Source organism: Pelobates fuscus, chromosome 8, assembly GCF_036172605.1.
Source record: "Pelobates fuscus isolate aPelFus1 chromosome 8, aPelFus1.pri, whole genome shotgun sequence".
NCBI classification, from domain to species: Eukaryota; Metazoa; Chordata; class Amphibia; order Anura; family Pelobatidae; genus Pelobates; species Pelobates fuscus.
In genome coordinates this window covers 28100078-28116019 of record NC_086324.1, presented here as the reverse complement: position 1 = coordinate 28116019, position 15942 = coordinate 28100078, and the positions used below count along the sequence as shown (strand labels likewise).

The window sequence follows — 15942 nt, the reverse complement described above, 5'->3', positions numbered from 1 at the left end:
CTAGGCTGTAATGTAAACACTATATTTTTTTCTGAAAACACAGTGTTTACAGCAAAAAGCCTGAAGGGAATGATTCTACTCACCAGAACAAATACATTAAGCTGTAGTTGTTCTGGTGACTATAGTGTCCCTTTAATGAGAATTGCCCATGTTCTGGATCTCTTCAATTAATGTATGTTAAAACAAAAACCTATAGAAACAAAAGCTTGTATAAGCAAACACAAAACAATATATTCTCAAATGTCCCACTCATTTAGAGCAGTGGCGTACATACCGGGGTCGCAGGGGTCGCGGCTGCGACCGGGCCCGGCCCACCAGGGGGCCCGGCCGCCCTGCGACCCCGGTATGTATGTCACTGGGCCAGCCTCTTCTCCTGGGGGGCCCAAGAGCCGGCCACCTCAGGGCCCCCCGAGGCTGGCCCTGCTGTCACCCGGCTGGCCGGTCCTGCAGGCGCGCGAGGGAGCACTGTCTCCTAGGTGCTTCCTCTTCAGCTCCCTCGCGCACCGCACTGATACCGGAGCCGGAAGATGACGTCATCTTCCGGCTCCGGTATCAGTGCGGCGCGCGAGGGAGCTGAAGAGGAAGCACACAGGAGACAGTGCTCCCTCGCGCGCCCGCAGGGCCGGCCAGCCTGACTGCTCGCCGGGTGACCGGCCCCCCAGGAGCCCAGCAGCACCACTGGACCCCAGGGAATCCCCTCAGCTCTCCCACAGGTAAGGAGGCTGGGGGGATTTAAAAAAAAATGTGTTTGTGAGTGTTAGTGTATGTTAGTGTTTGTGAGTGTGAGTGTATGTTAGTGTGTGTGAGTGTATGTTAGTGTGTGTGAGTGTATGTTAGTGTGTGTGAGTGTGTTAGTGTGTGTTAGTGTGTGTGAGTGTGTGTTAGTGTGTGTTTGTGAGTGTGTGTTTGTGAGTGTGAGTGTATGTTAGTGTGTGTGAGTGTATGTTAGTGTGTGTGAGTGTGTTAGAGTGTGTTATAGTGTGAGTGTGTTATAGTGTGAGTGTGTTAGTGTGTGAGTGTATGTTAGTGTGTGTTTGTGAGTGTGAGTGTGTGTTAGTCTTAGAGTGTGTGTGTGAGTGTATGTTAATGTGTGTGTGTGTGTTAGAGTGTGTGTTAGTGTGTGTGTCTGTTACTGAGTATGTTTGTGTGCATCTGTTAGTGAGTGTGTATGTATGTCTGTCACTGAGTGTGTGTCTGTCAGTAAATGTGTGCGTCTGTTCATGAGAGTGTGTGTGTCTTAAGCACTTACCTTTCTCCAGCGCCGGACTCCCTTGGCGCTGGGAATCTCTCCGCCCCGATCCGCCTCTCAGCTCCGAATGCGCATGCGTGGCAAGAGCCTCGCGCACATTCAAACCGCCCATAGGAAAGCATTATTCAATGCTTTCCTATGGACGTTCAGCGTCTCCTCACTGTGATTTTCACAGTGAGAATCGCAGAAAATCCTCTAGCGGCTGTCAATGAGACAGCCGCTAGAGGCTGGATTAACCCTCAGTGAAACATAGCCGTTTCTCTGAAACGGCTATGTTTTCAGCTGCAGGGTTAAAACTAGAGACCTGGCACCCAGACCACTTCATTGAGCTGATGTGATCTGGGTGTCTGTAGTGGTCCTTTAAGTGTATGTGTTTATGCATGCACTGGCGTACATACCGCGGTCACACAGGTCGCAGCCCTGCGACCCGGTGCCCGCCGCCATGTGTTGCGGCCCCAGCCCGCACAGAGTAAGCGCGCGGGGGGGCCCACGGATCAGTTTTCGCACCGGGGCCCCATGGGTTGTGTGTACGCCACTGATTTAGAGTAAGCAGATAAAATGCATGTAACATACAACATCCAGTGCACTCACTCATCCACTAAACAGCAATTTCAAGTCTCACAGAATATAATAGTTTGATCTACAAACACCTTACCTAGGCAAAAATAAAAAAAATGACAGTATATGATCATACATTGAAAACAAGAGAAATCTCAATGTATGCTTCCTGGTAAAATATTTTATAAATAAACAAACAAAGATGTTAAGTGTTTATTTACTAAGTAATAGGGCACAATAGGGCACAATGCAATCTCAATACAAAATCTCAATACAAAACAAATGCTAAAATACAGTGGTTGTGACAATAACCAATTTGGGGAATTCATCCAAATCAGCTACTTTGGACAAACTTTGCAATTTTGTTATCAGATCACCACAAGTCACTGTTTAATGTATACATCCCATGGCCATAATTTGGCAGTATGACCTTGTTGCTACAAAATAAACAAGAAGGGGCATATAATTTAACTAGATTAGGAGTGGAATTTGGAATGTTAGAGGTTATTTCCTTAACAGTCAAATTATTCCAAATCAAATGATCATACTCAGGGTTTATTCTCTAAATGTACATTTGAATTGCCTTCCACAAAAAGCATAAATGCAATTTTAGGTCAAATTATTTTTCTTCACCAATGTAATTAGACGTTTAGGAAATATATCTGATGTTTGGAATATGCTGGCTGTTTTTTGTTTTTTTTTTTGTTTTTTTTTTCTCAATAAACCACAAATATGTCAGGCAAAAAAATATGTTGAAAATCATATCAAGTGGCTTGTTGGGGTGGTTTGACTGTATCACTAAGTCCAGACAAAGTAAATCCCAATCTAATACTGAAAGTATCACAATATCATGTGAGTTAAGAATGGTTCATTAACATAACAATAAGTGATGTCAATGCATGGCACTCCAAAAGTTTCTGGAGCAGCTACATGTCTGACACCCTTTTCATAGTTTTTCTAAAAATGTCAAAAATATGATTAGGTGTAAAAAAATAAATTATATTCCTATCTGCTGAATTGACAGACTCACTGCTGCACCAATACTATAGCTCCTAACAGCATATTATTATGCAATAATTAATTAACTTGACTTGCAAACTCCTCTGCACTGAGAGTATTATTTTCACATAATAAATGGGTATACATATTCCAAAGTAGATCAAAGAATAGACAGGCAGTGGAGTAGAACACAGCAAGGTTACAATTATCTGGAATCATTTCAATATTCAGGGTTCTAATGAATGATTTGCTTGAGAGTATAGGGAAACAAATCTTACAATTTAATGCCAGAAGCATCTATATTCCCCTTCTGCACATAAATGGTTAAACCATGTTCAAATGTTAGCAGGTCTGCAATTAGATCTTTGCACACAATGTCCTTAAGAAATCTAAAAGCCTTGTTCTGCACACTGATGGATGTAGGCAATGGCATATGGTACTGTAGATGTGGAGCAAAATGCTTGTGAAATGTGATCCGGGACACACACAGCTCTAGAGCATTTAGCACACCGCACTAGAAGAGGATGGATTGTATACATTGTATCTGAGATATTTAGCACTTACATCCAGACAGCATCACACAACCAGAGCAGGCAGTCCTCTCTGGGGATGTAGAGGTTAATTCCCAGCTAAGGCAGTTCCTTGGAGAATCAGCAGCCTATCAGGTATCCGTATAAAATCCACATTTTAAGACTGGCAGAGCAGCTCTCCCTTCCTGGAAGACCTTGAGAGCTAGGTCACTCTCTGAAGCCTTGCTTGGCAGCCCCTTCGCAGTGATGCCTTGAAGAATGGATGTCTTCTCCCCTGCACTGGACCTGCATCTGCTGATGGGCTGAAAAGACTTCATAAAGGGTGTTGGTTCAAGCCTTGTTCATCTGAGGATGATGATGCTGAAACGGATATTAGCGAAGGGGGCTTTGATTTGCTGAAAGGAGAGGGGTCTCTGGAAGCACTCACTCTGGTGTAGTTGAGGTTAGATGTTCCTCACACTATAGATAACCTCATGTTTGGCTTGAGTAGACATGTCTAGGAATTCCTGCCCAGAAAAGGGCATCTGGGAAGAGCTGCACAAACTATTAGACTGGGACATCTTCTCCATCACCAACTCCTGATCACTCAACCAGGACATCTCAGCACTGGAGCTATGCATAAAAATGAGGTAAGTGTGGAGTTAAGTGGTCACACAGCATGGCAGTGACGGAGTTCATATTTTATTATTGTGTCGTTTGATGTAAAATTTCGGGCTATTTCCTGCAGGTGTATGTTGCTTATAACCATATTTCGTGTTTTCTGTCATTCTGGACAAGATTTCTTAGTTATAATTGAATGAGGACAGGTGTTTCTATAGATACAAAGTATATTGTAGGGTTCTAATCTTTTGTGTGAGTTCTATAATGTTTACTGTGACTCTACTTAATTTACCATTCTTTTATCTATCACAAATAAATAAATACAAGGTGAAATGATCACACGTATAATAATTTATTAAAATCCTATTATGCTCATTTATAGTCCATTCCTTTCTTTTTCCCCTAATGATAATGATATTGTTATGATTATTTAAATTCCCCCTATAAACATAATTTCATACATATTGTAAAATATATAAAGTAGGGATAGTTATGTTATAGTCATGAAAAATAATATATTTGTTGTGAGCCTGCCAGACACTGCTGGTTATTATGGATAGGGTCGATATGTGTTAAACTAGAATCTGTGTGATCTATTTTAGATCAAGGGTAGGCAACCTTTGGCACACCAGATGTTGTGGACTATTTTTCTCATAATGCTGTTACAGCCTTAATGTTGGCAAAACATCACTAGATGTGCCCCATCTAGTACGTGTGGTCCATCCAGAAGGATTTGCCCATCTAGTATGGTATTGTCCATCTAGTATGATGGTCCATCCAGTAGGGTATGTACATCCAGTAGGGTTTGCCATCTAGTAGGTTATGTCCATCTAGTATGATGGTCCATCCAGTAGGATTTGCCCATCTAGTAGGGTATTGTCCATCTAGTATGATGGTCCATCCAGTAGGGTATATACATCCAGTAGGGTTTGCCCATCTAGTAGGTTATGTCCATCTAGTATGATGGTCCATCCAGTAGGGTTTGCCCATCTAGTAGGGTATGTCCATCTAGTAAGGTATGGTCTTTCCAGTAAGGTATGGTCTTTTTTAGTTTTGGAAGGTTTAGATTAGCTGATGACATTGCTGTAAGCAAGTTCCTGATTAGACTCAGAGTTATTCCTTGTTGACAATATTAGGTATCCCGAGGGACCACATCCAGGAGGAGCAGGCTGAAGAGGTCAGATGGAAGCACCACTTCCACCAGTTTTATTCTCAGACAGGTAAGAACACGGTGTTCGATGTGAAACATGTTATTGGAGTAGAGAAAGTTAACCCCTTGTTTCAAAAAAATGTGTTCCCATTTTATATTGAGCTGTATGACAGATGGCCTGCAACTCCCCCAGTTCTAATGATTTATGGCGCTTGTGAAGTAATATTTTTTGGGGGGGTTGGGGGTGTGGGGTGTAATACAGCACCCTGGTTTTTAAGACAAGGCATTGATGAAATAAACTAAAAAAACACCTTTTGGGTCGAAGTTGTTTCCAAGGCAAATATGACCTTGCTATGCATGAACTTTAACTCATTCAGAACCATATGCCAGAATTGGCAAATTAGCAAGATGTATCATATTATTCCTGTGATCGTTTTGGTTTTCTTTGTAACAAACAAACATGTTGACATGCACATTTTGTCTCGCAGTTTATGCATTGTAATATTCATTATTAAAGCTCTGTTGGGTCCTTTGCTGTAAAAAGGAAACTACAATTCCGAACGTAAAGAGACTTCAAAGAGTTAATAAGATACGTTGTTTATATTTGGAATTTTTGCTTTGAAGGTTATTGATGGTGTCAGTAAGAAAATACAGGCTGTGATTTGAAATATAGATTATTTTAACCCTTTCAGAGTCAGAGGAGGGTATAGTTAAAACCGTTCTGTAATTTTCATTCAGAATAATCAGGCATTTAAACTACACACCTTCACAAAATTTACTCTAATATTATGACTCAATGCCAAGCTGACATCCCTTTAATGATTAATAACGTGTCTTGAATTTGTAACAAGCTGGCTTGAAAAATGTTGCATGATGGCCCCAAACTCTGCATTTATGTCCCTTTCACATTATATACAATGTCACGTAATGTCACGTAGTTTGAATGTAGAGAGTAACCCAGGCACTCCAAAATGTTCCAAAAGATAGGCAATTTTATTGGACCCAAGAACCAAAAAACAACGTTTCGACCCCGTAGGGCCTTTGTCAAGCTTGTTTACGAAAGCAAGTTATACAAATATATTTTATTTTGTTTCTTTAATCTTGCATTTAAAGAGTTAATGGTTTTCCCATAACTGATACGGTCATAGTACTAGAATTCAGCCTTTGATTTAATTGAAATGTCAAGTAAATATTCTTTGATCTTCATTCTAAATGTATTTTTCTGTTTGTTTAAACCTCTTCCATCTTCTAGTCATTTAAAATACATAAACTGTAAGTCCATTTCTACTATGAACAATCAATAAAACAACACACTTTGCACAGCATAAAACTGCATATTCTGTTTAGGAAGATGTATTTTTGCCGAGGAATAATAGCACCGTCTTAACCAGCAATTAACACACTCAACAATGAAGTATAATGGTTAATTCTTGCAATGACTTTTGTTGTGTTTGTTTATTATTGGTTGTTATAGAAATGTCAATTCTCTTTGGAATTAACAATGCACGGACATAACATACATTTATTTTTTATACCCCATAATAAATGGGCACGTCAGCCCCCTAGTGAGTTAGATGCAATAAATACAATACATGGTTATGTTGGATTTTTAAAACAATGGTTAAAAAAAAAAAAATTAAAAATTATTTTAAAGAGTAATAAAATTTGCTCCACAACCCATCTTTCTGGCCCTCCAACCCACGGTGCCTAGGGAGATATCAGCTATGCCTCACTGATGATGCCTTACAAGGCTAAAACGATCGTCTGGGGTTGCTGTGTCTCTCGTGCAGAGGGAACTTGCTGGCATTTCGGATCTGGACTGCCCGTATGGGTGGGACCAGTCTGATATGTTTCAGAGAAGTTCTCTCTGTAATGGCACAAGATGAGCAAAAAACAGCTTGAGAACTGAGCGGTGACCGACCGAAGGGCAGGCTATTTCAGTTGCTGCCCGTTCTCAGTATTCTCTTGCGACCCATTTTTTACTCTCCACAGTTTAAGGGATAATCCAGACGTGGACCCCTTGCTCACGGTGCCTAGGGAGATATCAGCTATGCCTCACTGATGATGCCTTACAAGGCTGAAACGATTGTCTGGGGTTGCTGTGTCTCTCGTGCAGAGGGAACTTGCTGGCATTTCGGATCTGGACTGCCCGTATGGGTGGGACCAGTCTGATATGTTTCAGAGAAGTTCTCTCTGTAATGGCACAAGATGAGCAAAAAACAGCTTGAGAACTGAGCGGTGACCGACCGAAGGGCAGGCTATTTCAGTTGCTGCCCGTTCTCAGTATTCTCTTGCGACCCATTTTTTACTCTCCACAAGTTTAAGGGATAATCCAGACGTGGACCCCTTGCTCACGGTGCCTAGGGAGATATCAGCTATGCCTCACTGATGATGCCTTACAAGGCTGAAACGATCGTCTGGGGTTGCTGTGTCTCTCGTGCAGAGGGAACTTGCTGGCATTTCGGATCTGGACTGCCCGTATGGGTGGGACCAGTCTGATATGTTTCAGAGAAGTTCTCTCTGTAATGGCACAAGATGAGCAAAAAACAGCTTGAGAACTGAGCGGTGACCGACCGAAGGGCAGGCTATTTCAGTTGCTGCCCGTTCTCAGTATTCTCTTGCGACCCATTTTTTACTCTCCACAAGTTTAAGGGATAATCCAGACGTGGACCCCTTGCTCACGGTGCCTAGGGAGATATCAGCTATGCCTCACTGATGATGCCTTACAAGGCTGAAACGATCGTCTGGGGTTGCTGTGTCTCTCGTGCAGAGGGAACTTGCTGGCATTTCGGATCTGGACTGCCCGTATGGGTGGGACCAGTCTGATATGTTTCAGAGAAGTTCTCTCTGTAATGGCACAAGATGAGCAAAAAACAGCTTGAGAACTGAGCGGTGACCGACCGAAGGGCAGGCTATTTCAGTTGCTGCCCGTTCTCAGTATTCTCTTGCGACCCATTTTTTACTCTCCACAAGTTTAAGGGATAATCCAGATGTGGACCCCTTGCTCACGGTGCCTAGGGAGATATCAGCTATGCCTCACTGATGATGCCTTACAAGGCTGAAACGATCGTCTGGGGTTGCTGTGTCTCTCGTGCAGAGGGAACTTGCTGGCATTTCGGATCTGGACTGCCCATATGGGTGGGACCAGTCTGATATGTTTCAGAGAAGTTCTCTCTGTAATGGCACAAGATGAGCAAAAAACAGCTTGAGAACTGAGCTATTTCAGTTGCTGCCCGTTCTCAGTATTCTCTTGCGACCCATTTTTTACTCTCCACAAGTTTAAGGGATAATCCAGACGTGGACCCCTTGCTCACGGTGCCTAGGGAGATATCAGCTATGCCTCACTGATGATGCCTTACAAGGCTGAAACGATCGTCTGGGGTTGCTGTGTCTCTCGTGCAGAGGGAACTTGCTGGCATTTCGGATCTGGACTGCCCATATGGGTGGGACCAGTCTGATATGTTTCAGAGAAGTTCTCTCTGTAATGGCACAAGATGAGCAAAAAACAGCTTGAGAACTGAGCGGTGACCGACCGAAGGGCAGGCTATTTCAGTTGCTGCCCGTTCTCAGTATTCTCTTGCGACCCATTTTTTACTCTCCACAAGTTTAAGGGATAATCCAGACGTGGACCCCTTGCTCACGGTGCCTAGGGAGATATCAGCTATGCCTCACTGATGATGCCTTACAAGGCTGAAACGATCGTCTGGGGTTGCTGTGTCTCTCGTGCAGAGGGAACTTGCTGGCATTTCGGATCTGGACTGCCCGTATGGGTGGGACCAGTCTGATATGTTTCAGAGAAGTTCTTTCTGTAATGGCACAAGATGAGCAAAAAACAGCTTGAGAACTGAGCGGTGACCGACCGAAGGGCAGGCTATTTCAGTTGCTGCCCGTTCTCAGTATTCTCTTGCGACCCATTTTTTACTCTCCACAAGTTTAAGGGATAATCCAGACGTGGACCCCTTGCTCACGGTGACTAGGGAGATATCAGCTATGCCTCACTGATGATGCCTTACAAGGCTGAAACGATCGTCTGGGGTTGCTGTGTCTCTCGTGGAGAGGGAACTTGCTGGCATTTCGGATCTGGACTGCCCGTATGGGTGGGACCAGTCTGATATGTTTCAGAGAAGTTCTCTCTGTAATGGCACAAGATGAGCAAAAAACAGCTTGAGAACTGAGCGGTGACCGACCGAAGGGCAGGCTATTTCAGTTGCTGCCCGTTCTCAGTATTCTCTTGCGACCCATTTTTTACTCTCCACAGTTTAAGGGATAATCCAGACGTGGACCCCTTGCTCACGGTGCCTAGGGAGATATCAGCTATGCCTCACTGATGATGCCTTACAAGGCTGAAACGATTGTCTGGGGTTGCTGTGTCTCTCGTGCAGAGGGAACTTGCTGGCATTTCGGATCTGGACTGCCCGTATGGGTGGGACCAGTCTGATATGTTTCAGAGAAGTTCTCTCTGTAATGGCACAAGATGAGCAAAAAACAGCTTGAGAACTGAGCGGTGACCGACCGAAGGGCAGGCTATTTCAGTTGCTGCCCGTTCTCAGTATTCTCTTGCGACCCATTTTTTACTCTCCACAAGTTTAAGGGATAATCCAGACGTGGACCCCTTGCTCACGGTGCCTAGGGAGATATCAGCTATGCCTCACTGATGATGCCTTACAAGGCTGAAACGATCGTCTGGGGTTGCTGTGTCTCTCGTGCAGAGGGAACTTGCTGGCATTTCGGATCTGGACTGCCCGTATGGGTGGGACCAGTCTGATATGTTTCAGAGAAGTTCTCTCTGTAATGGCACAAGATGAGCAAAAAACAGCTTGAGAACTGAGCGGTGACCGACCGAAGGGCAGGCTATTTCAGTTGCTGCCCGTTCTCAGTATTCTCTTGCGACCCATTTTTTACTCTCCACAAGTTTAAGGGATAATCCAGACGTGGACCCCTTGCTCACGGTGCCTAGGGAGATATCAGCTATGCCTCACTGATGATGCCTTACAAGGCTGAAACGATCGTCTGGGGTTGCTGTGTCTCTCGTGCAGAGGGAACTTGCTGGCATTTCGGATCTGGACTGCCCGTATGGGTGGGACCAGTCTGATATGTTTCAGAGAAGTTCTCTCTGTAATGGCACAAGATGAGCAAAAAACAGCTTGAGAACTGAGCGGTGACCGACCGAAGGGCAGGCTATTTCAGTTGCTGCCCGTTCTCAGTATTCTCTTGCGACCCATTTTTTACTCTCCACAAGTTTAAGGGATAATCCAGATGTGGACCCCTTGCTCACGGTGCCTAGGGAGATATCAGCTATGCCTCACTGATGATGCCTTACAAGGCTGAAACGATCGTCTGGGGTTGCTGTGTCTCTCGTGCAGAGGGAACTTGCTGGCATTTCGGATCTGGACTGCCCATATGGGTGGGACCAGTCTGATATGTTTCAGAGAAGTTCTCTCTGTAATGGCACAAGATGAGCAAAAAACAGCTTGAGAACTGAGCTATTTCAGTTGCTGCCCGTTCTCAGTATTCTCTTGCGACCCATTTTTTACTCTCCACAAGTTTAAGGGATAATCCAGACGTGGACCCCTTGCTCACGGTGCCTAGGGAGATATCAGCTATGCCTCACTGATGATGCCTTACAAGGCTGAAACGATCGTCTGGGGTTGCTGTGTCTCTCGTGCAGAGGGAACTTGCTGGCATTTCGGATCTGGACTGCCCATATGGGTGGGACCAGTCTGATATGTTTCAGAGAAGTTCTCTCTGTAATGGCACAAGATGAGCAAAAAACAGCTTGAGAACTGAGCGGTGACCGACCGAAGGGCAGGCTATTTCAGTTGCTGCCCGTTCTCAGTATTCTCTTGCGACCCATTTTTTACTCTCCACAAGTTTAAGGGATAATCCAGACGTGGACCCCTTGCTCACGGTGCCTAGGGAGATATCAGCTATGCCTCACTGATGATGCCTTACAAGGCTGAAACGATCGTCTGGGGTTGCTGTGTCTCTCGTGCAGAGGGAACTTGCTGGCATTTCGGATCTGGACTGCCCGTATGGGTGGGACCAGTCTGATATGTTTCAGAGAAGTTCTTTCTGTAATGGCACAAGATGAGCAAAAAACAGCTTGAGAACTGAGCGGTGACCGACCGAAGGGCAGGCTATTTCAGTTGCTGCCCGTTCTCAGTATTCTCTTGCGACCCATTTTTTACTCTCCACAAGTTTAAGGGATAATCCAGACGTGGACCCCTTGCTCACGGTGCCTAGGGAGATATCAGCTATGCCTCACTGATGATGCCTTACAAGGCTGAAACGATCGTCTGGGGTTGCTGTGTCTCTCGTGCAGAGGGAACTTGCTGGCATTTCGGATCTGGACTGCCCGTATGGGTGGGACCAGTCTGATATGTTTCAGAGAAGTTCTCTCTGTAATGGCACAAGATGAGCAAAAAACAGCTTGAGAACTGAGCGGTGACCGACCGAAGGGCAGGCTATTTCAGTTGCTGCCCGTTCTCAGTATTCTCTTGCGACCCATTTTTTACTCTCCACAAGTTTAAGGGATAATCCAGACGTGGACCCCTTGCTCACGGTGACTAGGGAGATATCAGCTATGCCTCACTGATGATGCCTTACAAGGCTGAAACGATCGTCTGGGGTTGCTGTGTCTCTCGTGGAGAGGGAACTTGCTGGCATTTCGGATCTGGACTGCCCGTATGGGTGGGACCAGTCTGATATGTTTCAGAGAAGTTCTCTCTGTAATGGCACAAGATGAGCAAAAAACAGCTTGAGAACTGAGCGGTGACCGACCGAAGGGCAGGCTATTTCAGTTGCTGCCCGTTCTCAGTATTCTCTTGCGACCCATTTTTTACTCTCCACAAGTTTAAGGGATAATCCAGACGTGGACCCCTTGCTCACGGTGCCTAGGGAGATATCAGCTATGCCTCACTGATGATGCCTTACAAGGCTGAAACGATCGTCTGGGGTTGCTGTGTCTCTCGTGCAGAGGGAACTTGCTGGCATTTCGGATCTGGACTGCCCGTATGGGTGGGACCAGTCTGATATGTTTCAGAGAAGTTCTCTCTGTAATGGCACAAGATGAGCAAAAAACAGCTTGAGAACTGAGCGGTGACCGACCGAAGGGCAGGCTATTTCAGTTGCTGCCCGTTCTCAGTATTCTCTTGCGACCCATTTTTTACTCTCCACAAGTTTAAGGGATAATCCAGACGTGGACCCCTTGCTCACGGTGCCTAGGGAGATATCAGCTATGCCTCACTGATGATGCCTTACAAGGCTGAAACGATCGTCTGGGGTTGCTGTGTCTCTCGTGCAGAGGGAACTTGCTGGCATTTCGGATCTGGACTGCCCGTATGGGTGGGACCAGTCTGATATATTTCAGAGAAGTTCTCTCTGTAATGGCACAAGATGAGCAAAAAACAGCTTGAGAACTGAGCGGTGACCGACCGAAGGGCAGGCTATTTCAGTTGCTGCCCGTTCTCAGTATTCTCTTGCGACCCATTTTTTACTCTCCACAAGTTTAAGGGATAATCCAGACGTGGACCCCTTGCTCACGGTGCCTAGGGAGATATCAGCTATGCCTCACTGATGATGCCTTACAAGGCTGAAACGATCGTCTGGGGTTGCTGTGTCTCTCGTGCAGAGGGAACTTGCTGGCATTTCGGATCTGGACTGCCCGTATGGGTGGGACCAGTCTGATATGTTTCAGAGAAGTTCTCTCTGTAATGGCACAAGATGAGCAAAAAACAGCTTGAGAACTGAGCGGTGACCGACCGAAGGGCAGGCTATTTCAGTTGCTGCCCGTTCTCAGTATTCTCTTGCGACCCATTTTTTACTGGCCCTCCAACCCAAAATCACATTGTTTCCTGTTTTGCTCCTAAAATACTGCTGTACATGATTACTTTGCCCCCAATTTTCTACTTTTGGGGTTTGCTCAGCAGTACTATAGACATTTACGTGAATATCAGTAAATTCCTGGTTTGCTGAGAGGTCACTATATATATATATATAGGCAATAAAATATATAGCTAGGTACCAAAATGATGAGACCAAACAAGACAAAAATCCCCACAGTTTAAATATATAAAAAAATATCAAAGGGATCGTCCGGGCTGTACGTGCATTTAAAAATGATGTATGTTGTTGTGTTTATAGTCACTGTGAGTCAATGTATGTATGTATGCAGTGTGTGCAGTGTCAGGAAGTGTGGCTTCAGAATATAATTAAATACATGTTGTTTTTGGATACATTTTTATATTTTTTATGTGTGTTTGTATAGCATGACAATATTTAGGAGTTATTTTTAGATTGTGGCAATGTGTTTGTATGAGGTATGCAAGGCTCAATATTTTGTGTCTTAAGTTGCTATTCTGGTGTTAAACATTACAAGCCACCTCAAATACTGGTGCAAGTGGTTATTCTTTTATCCCCACCCTCAATCATTAAAGAATGTCTATGACATCAGTATGTGTATGCAGGCCATATTTGTATTGAGAGCCTGTATATGCGTGGGTAATGCATATTTCTATGTAATTTGTGTGTGTGACCACAGGCTTGCATGCAGGTCTGTGTGCGTGAATGCAGGGGTGTATATGTGTGATGAGTGAATGTGCTTGAATACAGGGGCAAAGGTGTGTGAATTCAGGGGTGATTTTGTCTGTTGTTGCACTGTCTGTGTCGGGATCCCGCGGGCGGCTGCGAGGGGAGGCTGCAGTCCGCTCGCGGCTCTCACCCTCCAGCCGTCCGCGGTCCCCTTCCTGGCGTACGCTGGGCGGGCGGCATCCTCCCAGCCTCGGATGCTGTCCGCGTCTTCCTCTCCGTCCCCCAGCGGCAGCATGCATGACGCTGCACGCTGGGAGACTGCCCAGTTTTATAAACGCCGGGGTCAGCCACCTGACCCAGCGTTAAAGGCACAGTGCCTCAATCACAGTGGGAGGTATAGATATCTCCCACGTGTGATTGTTAATTCTGATTGGAAATTATCCAATCAGAATTAATCTAGGGGTTTAAATACTTACCTTTCCTGTCTCTCTCTGCCCTGTTGTGGTCTTTGCTTTCTAGTATTGCTGTGCTACTTGTGGTTCTCTCTGATTACGTACTCTCTGGCTTGTTTATCCGACCTTGCGACTTTCTCCTACCCTTTGACCTCGGCTTGTTTCTCGTTATTCTGTCTTCTAGTTCCCCTTACTCGGCTTGTCTCCTGACTATTCTTTGTGTGCTTAGCCCGGCCACTCTAAGGTCCGGTACTGCACCTTTTCTGTGTGTGTGTGTGATAGCGTGTTTTGGTTCCCAGAATCGTGACAGTCTGTGTGAATGAAGTAGTGTACATGTACTTTACATTGTCTGTAGTCTATTACAAACTCTAATAGACAGTTTTGTTTTGCTGGTTTGATCCAAAAAGGTATAAAGACCTGGAATGGTCTCAAGCAAATGCAGCTTGTGGAGTGGTACTGGCCTGCCCGTGTGAGGCCCTTATGTGATTCTGCCATGAACACCAAGAATAATGTAGCAAATTTGGAGGGTAGTGAATACATTGTTAGACACAGATCTGTACACACCTAAACATGCCATAAGAATTGCTTTTTCCATAAAAATCTCACATGTGCAGTGTTGTTACTGCTGCAAGGGATTCTGGGTGGACATATGCAAATGAGCGCAACAAAGAATCATCTTTTTGCCTCATGAATTTCACTTTAAACATGGATTCCTTGTTGAATATGTCTGCTGTATACAATAGCTTTTAAACACAACTCAGAAAGAGATACAAAGCCAGTGAACCACTCATGGACAGCTGTTTCATTGTTAATGCAACTCAGCAACATGAGGTTGGTTACTGGCTTGCTACTGAGGCTTAGCGTTACTTGCGGAGCACAAGCCAAGAAAGTTATGAGAGATTGAAAGGTGATTGAAAACCCCTTTCACCAGAAAATCAATAGATAGTAAATAAATATATAGACGAAATCCATACAAATACAAATAGCTTTAGAAGATAATTCCCTTAATAAAGCATACAAATCCGCAACCATCAGCCGAAGTCAAGAAGAAGGGTACAACAGAACTGGCTTTTAATGACCACACACAGGCTTTTATGCAAGTCTCCATGCAAGGGGACATCCCACAGGGAGGGACACAGTATAACCAATCGGTTACAGGAAAACAATAAAACACACCCAGCACAAACATACAATTCCCTCCCCTAGTCCTGGAGATAATCAAGTCTGATAAAGTAATAACTTGATTATCTCCAGGCAGAAAAATCACAATCAGAACACCCTTTTAGACATGGGGTAGCCCCACAAATAATATGTCCCCTGATATCCCCGATCTGGGTGACCAACATATTCAAATTTCACCCTGATCGGTTCAGGGGTTCTCAAAAAGTGTGGTAGTCCTTTGTGACCGGCTAACCGAGAGGTGGCTGCCCAAAATAGTTCTAGGAGTTTGGGTGGTTTTGCCGGTCTATTCAGTTAAGTGGTAAAAACCGAATACTTCCACAAATGGATTCCCCTGGCTCTTAGCAGCGATTGTTCCCCTCATTCGAATGCACAAAAGTACAGAATAGCGCTCTTCTAGCTATTCGGGAAAAAGAGATCCAGCATTTGCTTGTTGAGACGGGTGTTCGGGAAGTCGAGTGTCCGATTTTAGTTCCAGACCCTCAACGACCAAGTCCCGCTGCCTTTGTTCGCCTGAAAAAAGATGGCCGCCGTTTTCTCAGCCACGTGGCGTTCGGTAGTACGAATGCTGGCCGCACAGATAGAAGGTTCAATTGAAGCATTCTTTGAAGTTTAACGAGCCAGGGGGTGGTCTCTGATCGGTAGTTATATCTACCGAATGAATATGAAAGAAATAGTACACATAAAGAGGGATTT

At 44.7% G+C, this 15942-nt stretch overlaps 1 protein-coding gene across 2 annotated transcripts in view; it reads left to right on the top strand.

Moving 5' to 3' along the window:
- The first annotated feature begins 3650 nt into the window (after positions 1 to 3650).
- CACNB4 (calcium voltage-gated channel auxiliary subunit beta 4) overlaps positions 3651 to 15942 on the top strand; it is a 137501-nt gene continuing 125209 nt past the window's right edge. Inside the window, exons 1-3 of one of the 2 annotated variants that reach the window (XM_063429529.1) lie at positions 3651 to 3880; positions 4081 to 4091; positions 5073 to 5156. In XM_063429529.1, the coding sequence (XP_063285599.1) occupies positions 3829 to 3880; positions 4081 to 4091; positions 5073 to 5156 (147 nt within the window). In that variant the 5' untranslated portion in view covers positions 3651 to 3828. Of the gene's footprint in view, positions 3881 to 3941; positions 3966 to 4080; positions 4092 to 5072; positions 5157 to 15942 lie in introns of those variants that run through there. The other variant, XM_063429526.1, reaches the window with a different exon arrangement.